Source organism: Callospermophilus lateralis, chromosome 14 (genome assembly GCF_048772815.1).
Source record: "Callospermophilus lateralis isolate mCalLat2 chromosome 14, mCalLat2.hap1, whole genome shotgun sequence".
NCBI lineage: Eukaryota > Metazoa > Chordata > Mammalia > Rodentia > Sciuridae > Callospermophilus > Callospermophilus lateralis.
In genome coordinates, this window is record NC_135318.1 from 23,540,456 (window position 1) to 23,561,970 (window position 21,515).

Consider the following 21,515-nt stretch of genomic DNA (forward strand, 5'->3'; position numbering starts at 1 on the left):
TGTTTTGTGCCTACTCTGCCTTCTTGGCCTGCCTGCTTTGGAGAAGCGAGCTGCTAGCTGGAGAGGCCTTTGCAACAACTGAGGTCAGCCACTGGCCAACAACCTGCAAGGAACCAAATCTGCCAACAATTACGGCGTGAGCTGAGGACAGATCTGGCCCCAGGTGAGCTGATGGGAGCCCCAGCCAAGACCTCGACCACAACTTTGTAAGACTCTCTGAAACACAGGACCCAGGTAAGCTGTACCTGGATTCTTGATGCATAGAAACAGAAAATCAATGTGTGTTGCTTTAAGCTGTTAAGTTATGGGGTCATTAGTTATGCAGCAGTAGATAACAAAGACAGTTACTAAAGAACACGTGGTGAACTTACCTTGGCAGAGGATGGACAGGAAACTTAAACAATATGGACTGCTTCTCTCTTAAGCCCTAGCTGAAAAGAAGGGGCAACCGGGCAACCAACTTGCAGAGCACACCAGGGATGGGGAGATTTATTAAAGTAAGATCCTCCTATGCTGATGGCCACAGAGACAGTGTTTTAACTAGGGGGGGGGGCATCAGAATTGGTCAGAGACCTACAAATCAGGAATGTTGGGTCTCCAAATTAGACAAATTTCCTCAGTGAGTCAGGTATGTATCTTCAGTAAAAACCACTAATCTGGCCCTACTTCCCCATGTGACATAATAGGAAATGATGGGCCAAAGAAGGGATGTGTCTTTTGGGGATCATATAGCTAGTTGGTGGCAACCTAGGATAAAGGTGCAGGTCTCCCACCTCCCTTGTCTTTTTCATCCACTCTTCCACCAGATGCCCTCCCACTGCCCACCGTCAGAGGAGAAATCAGCTTATCCCTCGGCCAGTGGGAGAAGGAAAAGCATTGGGTACTTAAGGACAATTTCAAAGGTTATTTTTATTTCTCCTGAAAACCACTTCCATCCTTCATCTCTCAACTTAGTCCTGGCCCGGTGACAAGGAGAACTTTCGTCCCTGGTCTCCATGGGTGCCTCTTTTGTACACAGAGGGAGCAACAAACATTTCCCATCAGGTCTGGTTCTCCAGGGACCAATCCGGGGAAGATATGGCCAGGACTGGAACTTCACAACATTGAGAACACATGGGATTGTCACTGAGCCTGTTGGCTTGTGATCTTTTCCTCCATCCTCCCTGAGACAGCTGCTCCTGTCCTGGGGTGGGGGGGGCTTCGCTCCACCTCCAGTTCAGGGCGTCTGGTGCAGTCAGTGGCTCTTCAAAGCCTGGTTTCCAGTCTGTTCTGGCCTGGGCAAGCACCAGCCCTGGCCCAAGCTGGATCTGCCCAGGGTCCTCAGGAGCTGGCCATGTCCCAGTGCTGGCTCATGAGTGAGGACTCACACGGGTTGACCACAACCTCCTTGCCATCTTCAGAGCTGTCCCCGAACACATCAGTGTCTAAGCAGAGGTGGGATGCTACGTGCTCGATGCGGGAGCCCGTCTTGGTCCATTGCTAGAGAGGAGGAGAAAGGATGAGCTGGGTTTCTCTGGCTAAGGCCCCCAGGTCCTATCAATAACATCAGAGTTCCAGGTTTAATCAGAAAGGTTGCTACCACGTGTCTAGGGTCAGCCAGAGACTTGATTTCATGGTCTCATGGAGGAATGAAACTGTAACTAATTACTCTGCCAGGTATTGTTGTTGGTTTTCTTCTTCTTTTCTTTTTTTTTTTTATTTAAAAATAGATTAAAAAAAAGTTAAAGGCAAAATCAATATGTCTGCTAGGAAAACTCATTAGGAGGCAATAACTTTCCAAGCAATAGGCCAGAAAATGTGAAGTGAGTTAGTCATAGGAGCAATCAAAGCAGCCATCCACACTGGGTACCTGCGTGGCTGTGAAGAAGTGCGAGCCAATATGTGTGGGCTTGGCGTGGGCAGTTGGGGTCACAGGTGTTCATAAGCCAAACAGACCAGGGGGCGTCAAAGCAGCATTGCTGTTGGCACCTTGGAGAGGATGCCAAGCCACATCCTTCCTCCCTCTCCGCCCTTCCTTCTCCAACAGTTCCTCTGTCTTCCTGCCCCTGAGATTTAGGCCTATCCAGATCATCCCATTATGGAAGGCAGCCATGACCCAGGGACCTGCTGAGCCCTTACCTGTCTGGCATCTCCATTCTTGCAAAGCACAAGAACCACCGGGGCACCAGGGAACAAGGTAACGACTGAGAGGCACAGCTCCTCCTGGATGATCTGCTGGGTGTACGTGTAGGCCCACACCTAGGGGGGAGACCGGGAATGTGCACTCAGGATGGAGGAAGTCACCACTCATGGGATACCACTGTGCCCACCTAAGAGAATCAGCACAGCTGGGTGAGAAGTGTCAGGGGCCCAGCAGGCGCCGACCATCAACAAGGTCACCTTGGAAAATACTACGCAAGGGAGGTCGTGCCTCCACCACAAGTCGCTGTCCCCATATCCCATGAAGCAGCCTGGGTGGGCCTGGCGTGCAGGCAGCTTCTAGAGTCACGGAACTCTTCTGGGCTTTGGGCAGGAGACTGAACAGCACTCGAACTGAGCTGTGTGGTGTCCAGAGTCTGTTTGGACATAATGTCTCCAGACACTGAGTCTGCTCCCCTCTCTTGACATTTCACACAGCACCCCACCCCCCGCCCCGCTGTCTTTAGAATGTGCTCTCTTCTTTCAAGACAGTCCAAACCTGGGAGCTGAGGTTATGAGACATCAAACTATTCTAAGAGAATGAATATACTCCAACACGGTAGAGTGGGCAGTTTGGCTGCTGAACTCCTGCAGGGAAAGAAGCTTTGGCACTGGGCTGACAAGCAGAGACTATGGCGTAAGGAACGGGCCCTCGGTGAGTTCAGCACGGGGAATGGTTCTCATGCATATTCCCTCCAAAGTGCTGGAGACCTCAGAGAAACTGCTGCTCAGGAAGCCTGACAAGCTCTCCAGGCCTCATGCTGGGGACAGCAAGTGCACCATGAAGAGGCTTTCCCAGGTCCTGGTACCCTGGCCTTCACCATGGGGCAAAGATGTTGACTCCAGACCACCCCCCTACCCAACCCCCACCCTGGGGAAGCTGCAGAGGACCCTGTCAAGGTTGTATTCTTGCCAACTAGTTGGCCCTAAGCCTCTGGACCAGGCCACTCATAGATGACCTTTCTGTGGCCTGAGAATGAAAAAAGGGTCCCTTCACAGGCCAGCATCCTGCTGTCAGCCAAGTGTGCCCTAAGAACATGGCATTCATCTTCCTTTCTTTCTGCACCTCCCCCACCCGCTCCTAGACCCAGATCCTCCCCCCTGGGCCTGCTGGACACTCTCAGGACCGTGTGGGACCTGCCTTGCTCCTCCTCTTCTCCCACAGGCTCAAGCCCTTCTGCGTCCTGTCTGCACAGCTCATCTTCACCTGGCTTGGCCCTACCTGCTGGACGGTGACCACTGCCTTTCCTGATCTAGAACTGTCCCAGCCCATTCACCTCTCAATGGGGCCACCAGCCACTATCCCTAGAGAAGGCTCCTGCCTGAGGATTCTTTTGTCCCATTTCATACTACTGGGCTGGGAGACCTACCTAGACCAGAAAGTATTCCTTGAGGGGTACATAGCTAGAGATGAGCCAAGATCATCCCCGAGTTGATGTTTCTTGCAGCCTGGTGATGGGTACGTGGGGAGAACCCATCTTCATTCCATCGACTTCTATATCTACATGTTTTATGTAATAAAAAGTCACAAAATATATTCCTTGGGGCATATCAAGAAGCTCTGTGACCTTGAGAACATCATCATTGCACCCAAGCCATTTGCCTTCCTCCAGGATAAGCTGAAAGGGGAAGGAAGTCTGCACAGAGTGGTGCGATGACCTTGAAGTGGCTGATAATGGCTAACATTTATCGAGCACTTTTTATGTGCCAGACACAGTTCTAAGAGATTTACATGGATTGATTAGTTTAATCTCCATAAGAATCCTATTAAGTTGATATTATCATTATCCCCAGTTTACAGATGATGAAACCAAGGCTCAGAGAGGTTATTTAAGGTCACATATTGGCAGTGGCCCCCACACCAGCTCTCTCCAACTGCTCTGCCATTGCTGACGCTGGCTGAGTCCTGGCTGATTCTGCAGCTCCTTTAGACAAGTTAAGTCATGGGAGAAGATGCCTGTCTCTGAGTCCTCTTTGAGGTTACAAGTATTAAAGCCATAGATCAATTTCACCTCGACAGGACAAAATTAGAGAGAAGGAGATCCTTTCTCTATCTACAAAGAGACTCTTCTCTGTGGCCAATTTCCAGTGACACTCTAGTAAACAGGCAGTAGTCATACCCCCACGTCAGGGTCTGGAGTGGGCAGGCCAGAGAGTCTACCCCTCTCTGCTATTTATGGGAACTGGGAAAGAGGGTGAACAGAGACCTCCGCTCTATGGATTCCACACTAGGCCACAGGGGACACTTGTAGCGCGGGCTTCCAGCCTGTGCTCTCCCTTCCCTTCCCACCTGTAGCCTCCATATCCAAGCATGTTTACTCTGCTACGCAGCTCCCCTTGGGGTCTAAGAGTGTGTATTAGTGCAAAGTCTACCTCAGAGGACAAACTAAGGCATGAGATCCACACAGGTCCTGAAATCAAGTTGAGGCCACCAGGCAGGGGATTCTGCGATCCTGGATATCTGGAGTGTGGCCTACAAGGGGGAACCCTGCATATGAGCCCAGAATATTCCTTGTCCTAAGGGGAGGCGAGAAGAGGGCCTAAGGCCCAGATCTACAGGCAGGGCTGCCAGGGAACTATTTGTCCAGGCCCAGAACAACCACCCTCAAATTTAGATTTCTGCCATTCTCTGGAAATGAGGCTGAACAGTCACGGATGAGGACAGAGGATGAGGTTTGCTCCTCTGGTCCATTACCTGCCCATATAGCCTGTAGGGAAGCACGAATTAGCATTTAAAAAATAAATCCTGTCATTATCTCCTGACCACCACAATATAATGACACTGTGTTTTTTTGTGATAAAAGCATTAACAGATTAAACACAAAAACATAAAATTATACCAGTTTCTGAAATCTCATTTTGGCATTTCTTTGTGAATGTCCTAGGGGCCTGGGAGTGCTAGGGATGGGTTCTCCCGACATCTGAGGCTCCCTGTTCACAAATGCCTTTGGGAAGGAATAGCCAGATGGCACATGCCTGGGGTAGGGTCTGAGGAAGTCACCTAAAGATCCCCAAGAGAGTGTGTGAGGGGGAGCAGACGTGGGAGAAAGCCCTTCCACAAGTGGGCTTTCCATTACTTGGTCCATTCCTGGGATTTCATTCAGCCTCATGATCTCCCGGGAGAGGGCTGACCTCTGGCCACCTGTTCAGAAGGAGGGGAGACAGAAAGCTGAAGCCAGGAGCAGGTGTGGTAGGGAGGCAGGGAGGCGTTCTGAGGCCCACCCTGCACCCATCAGAGTTCCCCAAAGGGCCAGGGATGAATGAATTTGTTAAACAAACCCTGATTGAGAAATGGACTTCACGGAGGCAAAAAAAAAAAAAAAGTCACCCAGGCTGGTCTGGCCTCGACTGACAAGTGCTAGGCCCTCTGAGGCTGATGGCTCCATCTGGGGACTGGCGAAAACACTGCCCATGGTTGATGTCCCTCTCCACCCCCAGGGTATACACTCACAGCTGACCCCAGGGAAGGCTATTCAGAGGCTGTCCCAGAGGCTGGTATGGGGACCGGCCAGCCAGGGGCCAAAAAGGAGGGCCTACTGCTGTCCCTCCATCCCCTGTCCTGAGGAGGGAAACTGACCACCTGTGTTCAGGGCATGTCTCTGAGACACCCAGGGCTGGTGGGGTCAGGGAGTGACCTGGTGCTGGGGGCAGGCAGTGCCTTCTCTCTCCAGCAAGCACCCTTCTGGTCACAACTGAAAGCTGGGACAGGAAGCCAAGGGGTTACATGCCCAGTCTGGGGCTCACTGTCTTGCCCTGGATGGAGAAGCAGAGAGGGAAGATTTTTCTTAAAAGGTTAAGAGAGGCAGGGGTGAGGATGAGACCAGGAAGAGGGTCTGGTCTTGGAATGGGCCAGGGCTCCCTCCTCTAATAGGCAGGGGGAATCAGCGGGGAGCAGTGGAGAGAATCTGTCTCCCATTCTCACCCAGGGGACATCTGGCAGTGTTTGGAGACATTCTTTAATTATTATGATTAGGTACTACTGGCATCTGGTGGGCGGGACAAGGGATGCTGCTAAACATCCTCTGACGCACAGAAGAGTCCTCACAACAAGGAGCAAACCCTTTCTGATGCGATGCCATGGTGCTGAGGCTGAGAACCCCCAGCCTAGTCTTCAGGCTTGCACTCTGCAGGCGGTGGGCCTGTACCGCACCCCTGCTGTGACAGCATTCATGTTCAACCTGGGTAGAATAAGCCTTGCTTACCCCATCTGTCGAGTGGGGATGAAAACAGGACACAGCCTTGCAAGGGGGTGCTGGAGGACTAAATGAGGTGATTCCTGGTGAGCCCTTGGCCCAGAGCCTGGATCTAGCTTAGAGTAAGTGCTTCATAAGTTGGATTTCCATGCCACAAGGGGAGAAGTGTTAGATGAAGTAAGAGAAATATGAACCCATGCAGGGAAGTCAGGTGGCAGTGTTTTTAGTAAGGAAGGAGCCCATGTCATGTACTGATGATGGTGAGTTCCATGTTCAAAAATGCTTCTGAGCAGGTACGGTGGTGCACACCCGTAATCCCAGCAGTTTGGGAGGCTGAGACAGAAGAATCACGAGTTCAAAGCCAGCCTCAGCAATGATGAGGCACTAAGCAATTCAGTGAGACCCTATCTCTAAATAAAATACAAAATAAGGGTTGGGGATGTGGCTCAGTGGTTGAGTGCCCCTGAGTTCAATCCCCAGTACAAAAAAAAAAAAAAGAAAGAAAAAGAAAGAAAGAAAATGATTCTGAGCTGGGACCATTAAACTACTAAGAAGAAAAAATAAGCACAAGACTGCGTTGCTGGTTTTGCTGTGATTAGAGAGCCAACGTAACTCCTGTCTGAAAAGGATTCTCTCAGGGCCAGGCCCACTTCTAGGTGTTTCACATTGTCTATTCAATCCTCATAAGACGGGAAGAAGCTACCATTTTAGGGAAGTTGGCACTGAGGATCAAAGAGGCCAGTTGCTGGTGGGATCAGGGAGTGGCCTGGGTAATACAAGGAGCGGACCCTGGAGCTGAATCTGCACATGAGCCCTCCTCAGTGAGATGGGACCTGAATTGACAGTACCCAGGGCCACCAGTGGGCTTCCAGCCTTGTTAGTCATACCAGGCAACTCGTTAGTCCATGAAACATATCCTTAGAGCTCTCTCACACAGAATGAATGGGCCTGGGTTCAACAAAACTTTTAATTCAGGCAAATTCCTAGGTGTGGATCTCTGAAGGATCAGCCACGGTGATTGGTACTGATTGTGACAACAGCCCCAGTGCACCAACTGTCCAGGTGGGGTCCCTTCATCAGGTGTACAAACATGGGCCTCAGCCACACCCTGGTGGAGGGCCCTGCCCAGAGGCAGCAGGGTGACCCGGCAGGTCTCACACATTCTCCTCTTTCAATTGGGACCTACACTGGACTCACATTTGGGATCTTTTCTTTTCTTCCGGCCCACCTTGTTCTCTTCTCCACATTGCAAAAGTATAGATGCACGCGGGATTAAAACCGCTGCACATTTGTGTTGCGTCATGGAATTGGGTTTTGGGTGACTGCGGGTCTAGAATCCTGGCTCACTTGCTCCATGACATTGTGAGCTTGGGTGAGCTACTCCGCTCTCTACCTGAGTGACTTCAAATGCAAAATGAAGATACTCCCAGTCACCGTGGCAGAAGGTCACTCTATGGAATGAATGGGTCAACACAGGTGTTCCCAGGACGGTGCTTTCCATTTAGGAAACTGCTCTGCTCACAGTGACTGGGAGAAGGGAGAGCGATGGCCCTTCACATCTGCCTCTGGAAACTGCTCAAGTGAGGCGCTGGCGTGGGGCTTATGAGGGGCTCTTCCAAAAGTTGTGCCGAGAAAGCACCAGGAAGAAGATGGCGCAGGCTCAGGTGGGTATGGCTCTGGGGAGAGCTTTTGTCTTCGCCCACCCCAGGGCTTCCAGCTGCCTACCTGTGTGCTCCACAGGCCAGGAGCCTATTGGCTGGGGGAAGGAGCACATTGAAATTTCTAGTTTATGTTTTCCTCATTCTTTAAATTCTTTTAAATTCTACCTTTCACAGATGTTTTTGTAGAGAATTCAGTAAAGCCAAGAGGAAACTTTTTAACCTGAAGACTTGTTGGGCTTCACAGGTTTTCAAAGGCTTGATGTATTTCTCTCGCATCTGCCACAGGACCTCGGTTCACTGGCACCTTTGATACACATGTGGGTTCAACATTTTGCTCCCAAAGTTGACAAACCAGCAAGAAGGCAGGTGAGGCAGAGTGAGGCGTGGAGGTGGGGGTGAGCAGGTATGTGAGCCAACCCACTGCTGGAGGATAAAACCGCCCAGTGCCCAGGGCTCAGCCCACCTGGAGAGTGAGTGACAGCTGGATGTGGAACTCAGAGCTCTTGGTCCCCACTCTCTTTTTAGTCCTGGGTTTCAGAATCCCTTGTCCAGTGCCTCCCTCCTGATTTCAGGACCAGTGTGGATTTCATGTCTATGCATCCTCCCAGTGGACTATGTCCCCAGCACATACCTCTAGGCCAAGGACAACCCTTAGAGAGGTGTGACTATGTTTATATACGGAGGCTGAGAGCTCGCAGTGTGAGGCAGACCCAGGGTTAGGAAGAAAGTATGCGTCCCCGGGGGCCTGGGGTGGAATCTGAGGAGCAAAGGCCTCCATTCACCCTCTTGCCCCAGGTCCTATAAATGTCAGGGAAGGGTCTACTCTCTGGCCTGCCCACCCAGACCCTGATATAGGATATGTCTGTTGCCTATTTAGAAGTGTAGTCAATGGAAATTGACCACAGAGAAGACTCTTTGTGGATAAAAAAAGAATCTCTTGCTATCTCCAACTCTCTCCTGTCAAGGTGGAACTGATCTATGACTTTAATATACACAACCTCAAAGAGGAAATCTTAGGGACAGACCCCTTCTCCCATGAGCTATGGAATCGGCCATGATTTCTTGGCCAGCAATAGTAATGGCAGAGCTGTTGGAGAGAATGGCATGGGAGCCACTGCCAGTGTATGACCTTAAACAACTTCTCTGGGCCTTGATTCTACCATCTGTAAAATGGGGATAACTGTATATTTACTCAATAGGGTTCTCATGTCACTTCTGAGTCAGATGAGGTGGGTGCAGACAGAGATGGATGAATGAGTTAAGCACAGGCTTTAAGGGGCAGATGCAATATGGACGAGAAAAAAAACAACAATCAGTCCTACAGAGTGTATATTATAACACACACGCACACATGCTTGGAGAGATGATCTTAGCTGAAATGGTAATGTGGATTTCTGTGGATCCAAAATGGGTTTAACACTGTCAGAGAATCTTGAACAAGTGCCCAGTCCTGCTGCAGGGCCCTGGAGAACAGAGGCTGTGTCTAATCCAGCATGAACAGCCCCCCTGGGCCCCCTAGCAGGCAGTGTGAGCCCAGGGTGCTGCACTCCAGTCTGCCCAGGTGAACTGAGCCTCTTCGTATCCCCCAGGGATCCACTAGCATCCTGAATTCACAAGGCTGCTGCACAAACACTGTGGTACTCCTAAGGCAGAGTGGAGCCACAGTCCAGCATTGTCTTCTAGAGAATTCTGCTCACCTGTTGACCCTTGCCATGATGACTTGGGGGTGCCTGGTCAGAGAACCAGAAGGTTGGCTGGCATGAGCTGGTTCTCCTGCAGCCCAATAAAGGCCTGGCTACCCCTGTCTAGGGCCAGGGCATTGCAGAACCCCTCTCAGAGGACTGCAGATCCTCTAGGCTGCCTAAGACAGAAAGTTTCAGAAAAGCAATCTCCTGTCCCAGGAGTTGGGATTCCCAGGAGCATCACCCACATACAGACTCAAAGAAAGGATGTGTGTCACTTAACATTCTACAAAATGCCACATGAAAAAAAAATTGTGTCACTCTCAATCAGGCAACTACACCTAAGACAAAATCAACACCTTGGTTTCCTTTCCCTTTTTCCTGTCTGACTCAGAAAGACATCTCCCCTGTCCTGCTGGAGCAGACATGGTTCCTGGAGAAATTTTGGTAAGCCAGAGCTAGGTCTTGAGATGCAAGTACCAGGCCCAGGATTCTGGATTTTTGTGGTGGACAATAGGGGAATACTGAAGCTATGCTGAGGTTGGGAACAATGGTTTAGTGACCACAGCTAAAGTAGAGATGAGGGGCAGGGATTGGAGCAGGGAAGGAGAAGCCACTGGTGGCTATTGCCAAACCTAACTATGGCTACTGGCAGGGACCATTGTCTCCTTGAGGGCATTTGGTAATGTCTGCAGGCATTTTTGATGGCTGTGACTTGTGTGTGGCAGGTGCTACCAGCATCTATGGGTAGAGCCCAGGGCTGCTGCTAGGCAGCCTATAATGTGCAGGACAGTCCCCCACAACAAAGGATTGTTTTGCCCCAAACGTCCATAGAGCTGAGTTTGAGCAACACAGATCTAACAAGAAGCAGCAAATGCAAGGGAGTTCTCTAAGGGAAAACGTGCAGGGGCTGGCAGACGTGGGGACTGCAGGAGGAAGGGGAGCCACAGGCACTGGGCAGGGTTGGAATCGTGGTGCCTGGAAGAATGTGGTCAGGTGGAGAGAACTAGTATGGATGGGAAGGCAGCCAGGGTGCTACCAGCTACTCACACCATCTGTTGACTTGAATCTCAACTGAGTTTGACCCAGTGGCCCACGTGGGAGTTGAACCATGAACCTTCCATCCCCAAGCCCTCTCCTGTGACCTCATTGTGTCCCACTCCTGAGGATCAAGGTCAAGCTCGGCAGGGAAGAAGGCACAATTTGGCTCCTGCTTCTTGCTGGCCTCAACATCTGCTGGGCCCCCTCAGACCCTGTCTCCCTGCAGCCCTTCAAAGGTGGCACCCCTGCTCTCAGTACCTGCTTTATTTCCTAAGCCACTGTTTCTCCCTTCCTGACCAGGTCTGTTACTGCTTATCTCCTGAGACACAGCTCATTTTCAAATCCTCTGGGACAACTTCCCAGTTCTCACACATAACTCAGATGCTACCTGTCTCTGCTCCTGCAGCGCCCGGCACAAGCTCCCCAGGTCAGGAATTATATCATGGTATCTGCTCTCTTGCTTATTCCTGCATTCAACCCCTTGATGCCTGGGACTAGGTATTCATCTCTATATCTTCAAGTTAGCAGGGAAGTATTTGCTGAATGACTGAGTGAATGAATGGAGACACAGAATTTGTGAACCAATAGACAGAGGAGATTGTCAGAGTAGGAAAAAAAAAAAAAAAAAAACTCCATGAAGAAGTTTATAGAGAAAATACAGTGGCCTGAGAACCTTGGTGAACATCCACGGGGGGTGGGGCCTGGAGGTGGGGGGAGGAGCCAGCTAAGAAATCAGGAGAGACAGAAATGCAGGCAAAAGGGGACCCTGCAGAGCAGGGAGGGTCGTCAGGTGATGGATGTGCTTGGCCAAGGGCGACAGAGGTTGAGACAGGTTGTGAATTCGTCAGCAACCCTGAAAAGAGCTGGCCTGCAGTCCTGCGGACTTGGGGAGAGCAGGAGAGGGAGAAATGGAACCCTTGGTCTACAGAGGGGAGGACAGGATGAATGAGGACACTGCCCAGAGACGAGGCAGAGGATGTGATTGTCACCAAATCTGATGGAACTGCCCAGAACTCAGATTACCTGGAGACTCAATGAGTGGGCACTTGGTCTCAGAGGCAGTGCCCATGCCACATGACCCCCGCCCTGCCTAACCCAGCCCACATTCACTGCAGCAGGAACAACGTCAACAGCAGACTCAGCTCCTGCTAACTTACAAGCCCTTTCCTTTTGGTAAAATGTTGCCTGTTATGCTGTCCTAACAGGAATTCTGGGTCTCTGGAACCTGGCAGTGTGAACGCGCGGCAGAGTGGTGGTGGGGGTCTTCCTTCTCACACTCCCCTACTGATCTCTGAGTAGAACTGGGGCCCTGATGACACACGAGAGCAGGTGACCAAGGCTCATCTGGCCACTTCCCTCCTCGGTGGCACATGGTGCTGTGTGCCCAGCCAGCTGACTTTACCTGGGACTTTACATCCTCGCCTTTGATCTTGGCACAGGGGCTCAGCCTGAGGGTGAGGACCTCTGGGTTCTGCTTGTGAGACTCAAGGCACTTTTGCCTCTGCCGGATTTTACCTTTCTGGATGGAGGAATCCTCGGGGACTCTGGAGGAAAGTCACAAAGAGAGGTGAGAACCCACTACCTTGGGGATCAAGAACACTAGCAGCTGGAGAGGTTGTGGGGGTATTTTGATAATGGCAGGGCCACCTTTCCTTGGGTTGTCACAAAGATTGACATCTGCTCAGAGAAGGATATCACTAGGAGTAAGGCAGCAAATGAGCATTTGGGAGCCACAGTGGGAGGGATCCCTGGGATGGAGCCTGCATCAGTAAGTCCACGCTTTTAGGATATAACCAAAGGTACAAACATCAGCAGTTGAGAAATACTGTTACTAGCTACCCTCAATCCATCATGCTGCTGATTTGACCTAATTCCCTTTTTAGTTTCAGGGATAAAGGGAGCCAACTAGCCCTGTTGGTTCTTAGTCTTCCCTAGGCTTAAAATTCCTCTTTCAGTTGGCCCCAGTCTGTCTCCTCCAGGTGAAGCCAGCTGAGGGCCTCTCCTCCTTACCAGCTCAGGGTCTAGGGGGTGGGGGTACCTGAGTTCCGGGTAGACATTCTCCAGGTACCACTTGAAGCTCTGACAGTGCAGGTTCCTCCTCAGGTTCACTCTGCTCTCAATGCTGAGGGTGATGGGGACAAAGACAAAACACAGACATCAGAGGCAGAACTGGCCACAGTGGCCCAGGCTTGGGAGCCTAAGTCACAAGCAGTGCCCATGCGCTGGGCCCACATATCTCTGGAAGGTGCTGGGGAAATGAACTATGCAGAGACTTCTACAGCTCAGGCCAGGGCTACGGACAACCAGCCTTATCTCATGACCATGCAGCAGTGGTGTTGAGGACTTGAGCTTCCACTTGAAAATGGAATTTGGGGCTGTTTTGACTTTTCCTTAAAATAAAGGTGCTGGAACATTCAGTGTGTTGGTATTCACATACCACGGGACTCCGGGCCTGCTCCTCACAGCTTCTCTTTGGATTCTGCAGTTGAAATACTACTCCACAATGCCCCAGCCACCAAGAATCCTCTTCCTGGACTGGTGCTGGGGTCTGGGCATGTGACGGCTCATTACATATTCACTGGGCACCTACTGTATCTGGTATTGTACCCAGTGTGGGATAGGATGGTGGCACTGGGTAGGTCTGTGGGGGCTGTGGGTAATGCTGAGGTGTTTGTTGGGTGCATGGTGGCCAAGGTGGTAATGGTGACGTTATTATGTGGAAGGAACCATGGATGTCATCTAGACAAACTAGGAAGTGGATGGGGTGGGATTTCAGCAGGTGTGAAGAGGGATGTGAGTGGGAAGAGAGCAAGGAGCTGGGCTTCATCTTAAGGTTGAAACCAGGTTGAAACTAAGGGGTTCTATGGAGGGTATGACAGGACAATGTTTGAACTTGGAGAACATCTCGCAGTTGATTCTGGAATGGACCTGGTAAGGCAGAGCTAGGGGGACAGGGAGGGCAGGAGGGAAGTGACTGTGGAACCCCAGGTGCCAATCACACTTTATCATGGAGGCCCAGGAGGGTCAATCCTCCACTGCTCTCCATCTGCATTGCTGGTAATCACCTAATTTCCATTTGCACCTTGTCCTTCCTGGGCTGCCATCAGAACTGGCCCTACTTCCCACGCAGCATGGCTGCCTTCCACACCCCTCCTCTCTTGGCCTCACAGTGCTACACCAGAACTTCCCACAGAGCGCAAACCATGCCTCCCCACCAGCTCTCAGCTCTTCAGGGCAGGACGGAACAAGCTCAATGTGTGACTGAGGCATTGCCAGGACCCAGGGATCTTTGCAATGGGGACAGAAAACCAAAGGGAAGAGCCAAGGGTGATGCCCAGATTTCTGATTTGGCCAATAAGGTCCCAAGAAGAAGGTTCCTGGGGCTGGAGAATATGGGATGTGGGGCAGGTTTAGGAGTGAACTTCATGCGTTTAGGACTTGTTGAGTTGGGAGGTGTCTGGGAGGCATCCAGGGAGTGGCCCAGTTGAAACTTGGATATAAGTGACTGGAGCTCAGTGGAGAGGTCTTGGTTAGAAACAGAGATCTGAGTATGGGCAGTGAAGATGTGGCTGTGAGTGCCAGGGAGAATGTGTCCCAAGAAGAGGGCTTATGACAGGCCCTGCAGGAAGGCCAACATACGATGGGTGGGGAGAAGAAACTAAGATTGGATATAGGGCCAAAAAGGTGGTCAAAAAAGCCAAGACTGCAGAGCTGTGGGAGCCGTGGAGTGATTGTAGATGTGCTTGGGAATGCTACATCAGATCTGCCAAGGTCAGGGTGAGCAGAGGCCCCTGGAAGCAAGCCCTGCCATCTGTACACTGCAATCATGGGGTGGAGACAGGGGTGTCTTCCACGAATTCCACAGCTCAGGCCATGCCCCAGACACAGTAAATCAGCCCACTTGGGGAGGAGCCCTGGAGCTGGGGGGATCTGAAACTCCCCACTGTGAACACAATTTGGAAACTTGCCTGCTAGAACCTTGTTCCTCAAATTGGATCCTCAGACCAGCCGCACGGCATCACTGGGGAGCTTATTAGAAACGCAGACCTGGAGAATCACATTCTCCATTTTAACATGATCCCCGGGAGCTCTGTGTGCACATTAAAGTTTGAGAGGCCCTGCACCCGGGGACAGGAGGAGATCAATCCAGGCAGTGGGAACCTGATAAGTGTTGATTTATGAATGAGCACAAGTATGAATGGTGCATCCGGAGTGCAGGAGGAGGGCTGGTCTAGCACCCCACCACTACAGGAAACACACCTGTCCCTTGAGACAAAAGAGACCAAGAAGGATGGCGTAGATGCGCTGATGCTAATGGGTTATTTGTTTTGGGGGAATCAATGTTGTCTATTACATCTTACAGGTGTCATTTGCTGCAAGGGAAAGGAGGGGGTGGACTGGGGGAGGGGAGTGGAGGTTTAATGAAGATGGAGGGGGTTGCTGGCTGGGAAAGTTAGCAGGACCAGTGGACATCTTGTGGCCTACCTGAGACGGATGCCTATGGAGTGTGGTCAGTAGCACTAAGTAGATACCAGTACTGTCCAGCAGTTCATGCACAGGGAAGGAAGAGGTACAGAGACAGGCTCCTCCAGAGTTGAGAAAACTGTGTGGGGTTGGGGAAGGGTATGGCTAGATGAACCATAGGGCATAAGATCTGTGGACAAGGCCTTTAGAGATTTGTCTTTAAGCAACAGTGGAATCCAAGCTGGAGAGGAAAGTGGGTAAAGAGAGGAGGGGTGGTGGGCGTGACCAGTAGATTGGAAGCCATGATGAGATTGAGAGCCAAAGCCTCAGCAAGGTAGAGTGAGCGTAACCAGAGGGACAGTGTGGACTGTGATTTCATTTGGTGTGAGTCATTTGGTTTGGTTCAGATTTGGTCCTCCTGGGTAGTGATGGGCTCCACCTTGGGCCATTAAAAAATAGAAGGAGGAACTGGTCCAACATCCTATCTTTCTGTAAAGAGCTGGAAATATCAGCACATTGTGCAAGGCCCAGCTCAGCTCCCCCATGAGTGGGCAGTCCTGTGGCAGCACTTACTTCCCAAAGGGCCTCTCCAGGGCAAAAGGCCGGGCAGCATAGAAGTACTGTTTGTACTCATCCATCCACACTTCAGCTATCCGTTTGGTGTTCCTGGGGAGACAAGTAGTGTTAGGAATGGCTGTCTGGGAGGAGCTGTGATGTACCCAGCTGAAATACACACCTATGGGCAAAGCTGGCAGCATCCTGCAGGTGGGGACCACCATGACTGAGCCTTAGCATTATGGCTCTCAGAACACTGAGCCCAGCCAAGCCTCCGCAATCTTCAAAGGCACATTTACCCAAGGCACAAAATTTTAGCAGGAACAATAAACCTTTCACCAAAAGGTCCAGATCAGAAAAATCACACCAGAAATAGAACTCAGAAAAAATAAAGAGCAAAGGGCCAGGAGAGCCATGGGGCATTCATTTGCTGCTAGTAACTCCAAGCACAAAGGCAGGTCCTGAACTGAGCATCTGACCCCGGCCAGCCTTGGTTCTTGGGCTCTTGTTCCAGGGTTCTCCCCTTTACCACAGGGGACATGCTGTGTCCCAGCTCTCCAGGGGACATCAGCACAAAGGCCAAGCAATGAGTACCTGCAGGGACAAGGGATCAGGTCATGTTCAGACCCCAAAGGTTATAGAAAAGGAACACAGGGAGAAGGGCAGTAAGACACTGAAGATGTTATCATTTAGGACTTGGGGATGCAGGGGTCCCATAAAGAGCCTCAAAGTAGACAGAAAAAGATCAGAAACAATGAGATAGCAGGTGGCAGCACCTGTGAGGCATGAACTTGGGAGAAGTGGCATGCTCATTCAGACTCCAGTTCTATTTTGGAGCAGAGGCATTTGATAAAGGAGTGTTGCAAGCCCTTCTGAGCTGTGACCTGAAATGACATTATGCATATACAACCCAGTTCTCGGGGCACTGGAGGCAGGTAACAGTGCTCTGCTGGTCCTTCCCACTGGCCTAGCTATTTGGAAGCTGTTCTGTAGACACTAGGCCACATTTCCCTAACACTGGATGGCTCAGTGGCTTGGCTGCTGCTGCTCCCTGGCCAGGACACAGTGGGAAACAGAATGAATGTCTGCAGTCCCAGATCTTGCCTCCTCCTTCCCAGGATGGCCTGACTCCAGGTGGCCACACCACTTTGCCAGGCCTGATGTCCTGGCTTCCCTTTGCAGTTTGAAAACCTGCAGGCGAAGGCAGACCCACCCTTGCTTTCCCTGATGCTTCCTGGCCTGCTGATTTTTTTTCTCACACCCTACCCTTGCCCACCATGTTGCTATAAAAGATATTACTGATTTTTCCACTGCTCAGATCCACGCCTTCTCTGAGGCGGCTGGCAGGATGCGCACGTGCTCAGGGTGTGAAAAACCAAGGAAGGAGAACAGAGGACAACAATACCCCAGGTGAAGGGTACCACCAAAGGGGCCCAGAGCACCCCTGACCCTAATGGACCAATGACAGGAAACAGAGGGGACGGGTGGATGATCAAGGAAAGGGAGAGAAGCTAGAATAGGAGGAAAAGATGAAGAAAGGACTATACATGAATTATCTTCTAAGAAGAGAAGATCAAAAGAGGAGAAATGATGGAAGGAAAGCAGGCGTAGGAAGGAGGGAGCAGGGACAGGGGCTCGTGGGTGGCTGAGGCCTGATATTTATGATGTGGACATGCTACCTCGAGGCAGGAGGTGAGAATACCTTGAGCTAGGGGCCAGGTTCTCAGAAGTGCCCCATTCTGGACCCTTCTGGTGCCCTGTGAGGCCCTGGTGCAGGCACACAGCCTGTATCCTCCTATGTGGCCCCATTCCCTACAGCTTCCCAAGGACCCTCCCTAGTGGGTCCTGCAGGATAGTGCTGAACAGTGACTTGATGCCCCTGGGGCCCTATGGGGACCCTGTCAAGCCTCAGCCCTAGCACTGGAAGTTCAGGCAGAGTTAAGGGACAGATGTGCAGCTGGTGTCTATTCAGGGCACACAGGCCACCTAACAGGACACCAGGACAGCTGCCAATCCTTAGCCACAGCGACATCACTGTTGCCCACATGTGCTGAGCCCAGAACATGTACCTACTTGATGTATGTGTTGGCATTTCCATCAGGAAAAACATAAGGGTGCTTCTTCCGGAAGACGTGCCCCACTCGGCTGCAGGGGATAATCTCCAGGCTGCCGCTGCACATCCACACACGAAAGGAGATTTCTGCAAGACAGCCATGTCCCTCTGGTTACCTCCTAATACGGCTCCTCTGGCTTTGAGGCACTAGGCACCAGGGAGCCCTGGCACCAGGCCTTGGTGCTATGGGTGGCTAAGAATATTGTGCAGCCAAACAGGATGCTCCATTGGCTGGAAGCACATCAATAAATAGAGATGGCAGTTGTAACACTTTGAAGGGCAGTGTGAGGTAATATAGGACCAGGAGCCAGCATGTGGTCACACACTGGGTGACCCATGTGGTGAGGCAGGGTGCTCTGCAGGAAGAGTTCTACCTGGAACAGGGAAGCCTTGGGGGTAGGGAGAGTTGCTTTGGAAAATACAGGTATCAGTTGGAAGATGTTTCAACTCACTCCCCATTGTGACTACAGATGGTTCAAATCCAGATTGAGGAGAAAGGAATTTCTATTTGAGAATACAAGAGAATTTTCCAAGTCAGGGACCAGATGTCTATCAAGAGAAGACTCAGGACAGGCTAGAAAACTACATGGTGAGATGCAACAGAGAAGAATGTCCCCAGAAGGTCCTTGGACAAGGTATCCATGAAAATGCCTTCCACAGTGAGACTGCAATTCTACCACCCACAGGGTGATCCAGGAGGAGGAAAGCTAAGCAAACCCAGAGCTGAGAATAGTTGGAGAAAATTCTAGAAGCTGCAAAGCTGTTGTTGGGAGTGCTTCCCAGTGTGTAGATTTTGCCCACACACCCATTTCTTCCTGGTTGGCTGCTGCTGTGGGATCCAAGTGGTGGGTGGGGTGGTTAGTCTACTACCCTAGGACTGCTCAGGAGCGGGATCCAAGTAGGGCTTCTGTATCAGCAGAAGCAATGTCATACCAGGGTGGGGCAGGGGAACATTTTATCACCGCCACTGTTTGGGACTGCCAGTGCATGGTGCTATTAAAAATAATAGTTGTATGATTACTCTGCAATTCTCTACAACGCACCCCCTTACTATACCCATTGGGTAAGTCGCTGGTAGAAAGGTCTGTGGGAACTTCTCCTGGTCCAAGCTTTTGCAGTCAAGCTTAAGTGTGAAGGAGACAGGCTGACTCAGGAAAATGCCATGCTTGGGGGTGTCTACCAGCAGTAAGGAACCATAGGCTGGGGGTCCCAGTGCAGGGAATAAGATTACAGATACTCAAGGAACTTCCGGCCAAATGCTTTCCCTGTGCCTTCCAGCAGCCTGGGCCACACCTCCAGGCCTCCCCAGGTTTCCTCACCACTGGGCCTCTCTCATCTGCAGACCCTTCTACCGCTAGCTTGCAGAGTCCCTGCATTCCAACTCTCCCAGCAGGCACCTGGCCTCAAATTCTTCACCCTGATCCTCTCTTGCTCTCACCCACATGTCCCTGGCTGCCCTTCCATGTTCCCTCCTGCCCCCTCCCATGTCTCTGTGCATAGGCTACTGAGTTGCTGACAAGTGTTCTTTCACACCAAGTGATCCATCACCTCTGCACCTGCCCCTCTGCCTGCCATCCAGGCTCTCTCCTGAGCAGGCTGCAGCTCATTCCCAGGAACGCAAGGAAGAGAAAAATAGGAAGAACTTGGTTCGGGGTTCTGCAGACCCAAATCTGCAGCAACCGACTAGCTGTGTCCCTGGGAAACCTGCTTCAGCTTGCAGCGGCCTGCTTTTTCTCACATGTCAAACAAAGATCATAAAAATACTCTGCAGGACCGCCGTCACCATCAAATGAAATAGAACTGTGAGAATGACTGTGTGAACTCTACGTGTGATTGGAAGCTCAGCAGCAGGTCTTATGAGACCCCCTCCTCAAGCCCATCTCTAAAACTCGGACACTGTGCTGCATCACCCACCGTGCCTGCCCCTCACTTCTTTGACCATTTACAGCTTCCTCCTCCTTCCCATCTTCTGCCAAGCTGCAGGAGACACGTGGACTTGTGGACCAAAAATCTGAAAATTTTGACTCTCCATAAAGGTCCTCATTACAGAACCAGGTGGCAAATGCCCCAAATTGGCTGGGGCACCTTCTGAGTCATGTGTCCTGCATGCAGCCTGGTGTTTCTGTGAGTCACCAAGCAAGCAGTGGCTCAGTCAACTGCCTGACACCCACCTCTCCAGCTTACAGCGAGTACACTGAGGGACTTCAGGGATGGGGCGTGGAATCGTGTCAGTACATGTGTGAATTGGAGTCTCAGTATGTCTGCCTTCAGATGTGTGTGCTCCAATCAACTCCTGTCCCAGGACTCCAAACAGAGTCTGCTTCACTTCCCCAAAAGGAAACCACTTACAACCCCCCAAATGAGAGATGGCAGCCTCGCTTACTAGATATAACTCACACACTGGTGCCAGCTTTCCTCCGAAGATATGCATGTGCCTTAGCTTCTCTCTTCCTTTCCCCGTATTCAAATGAGACATATGTCTCCACTCATTTGCAAAGCAAATCCCTCCAACTGGTGGGGGGGGGGGACAACCCCATCCCCCACCCCACAAGCTGCTTAGCCCCCTTGAGCTCTCTCTGCTCAGCATTGTGCTGCTCTCTGAATCCACCGACTCCCTCCCCTCTGCCACCATCTTGCACGGGCTCCCACCTGGCACAGTACCATCACAGGGCCATGGTCCTTCTTCTCCTTCCTCTGCTCTCCTGATCTCCTCCTTAATTATGAGGGTCTGTCTTTGAATGTTGTCCTGAAATTCCTTCCTCGTCTGATCCCAGTGCTTGCTGGATGCCGAGGACTCTCCTCTGTCCCACCAGTCCTCCGTCTATTCCGAGCAGCAGTGCCCCCTCCCAAGGGCTGATACTTCAGGGAGGTGTGACAGTCCCCTGGCCTCCACCCTCAACTGCTGCTGCCCTGCACCCTCTGTTCTCCAGGCCTATTCTCCCTCTTCCTCAATTCCTTGTGTCTGCTGGGTGGGTGTAAAAATTCGGAGTGTGTATGTTCTACTAACATTAGCCAGGGAGGAAAATGGCCCCTTCCTGTTCCTCTGGGCCAGGCATGGTTAGGTTCTTTCTCAAGGGGCCGTTTACTGGTCCTCCTAGCAACCTCGCTCAGTGGTGACTGATGTCCTTATTATCCAACAAGGCAGCACCTCTGCTAGGACAACTAACACCAGTAGCTGGAAGCTGAAGTACACCCCCCGCCCCCTTGCAAAGTAGTCCACGTTCTTGCCTTGACACCACCTTGTCTTCACATTTGACATCTGCTACTGGCTAATGCAGGTACTGACTTCAAGGCCCCCACAGCCTTTAACACATGACCAGAGAGATCACTTGTACTTGATCAACTTCCTCATCCAATTCCACAAAATGCCTGTCTTAGTTCTGCTTTAGGACAGCAGGCTGCGTTGAGTTAGGCTTCAGGAATCCAGATCTTTGTAACTACAATTTTTGGAGACACATAGTCTGACATGGATTGCTGTGCTCCCACCAGAGTCAAGAGGCAATCTGGGGGAGGCAGCTTGGAGTTTCCAGATTAGTGTGGTGATTTATAGGCACTACAGTGTGGATTATTTAAAACCCAGGATATGTAGTTGCCCTGCCCTTATGTGTACCACTGATTTCATAAGGAT

At 51.2% G+C, this 21,515-nt stretch overlaps 1 protein-coding gene across 1 annotated transcript in view; it reads right to left on the minus strand.

Moving 5' to 3' along the window:
• Window positions 1-1,320: 1,320 nt before the first annotated feature.
• Window positions 1,321-21,515, minus strand: part of Galnt14 (polypeptide N-acetylgalactosaminyltransferase 14) — a 203,568-nt gene continuing 183,373 nt past the window's right edge. The window contains exons 10-15 of the mRNA XM_076833382.2: window positions 17,848-17,974; window positions 15,793-15,885; window positions 12,794-12,877; window positions 12,158-12,299; window positions 2,119-2,238; window positions 1,321-1,479 (exon numbers count right to left, since the gene is read on the minus strand). Coding sequence (XP_076689497.1) covers window positions 1,321-1,479; window positions 2,119-2,238; window positions 12,158-12,299; window positions 12,794-12,877; window positions 15,793-15,885; window positions 17,848-17,974 — 725 coding nt within the window. The remainder of the gene's footprint in view (window positions 1,480-2,118; window positions 2,239-12,157; window positions 12,300-12,793; window positions 12,878-15,792; window positions 15,886-17,847; window positions 17,975-21,515) is intronic.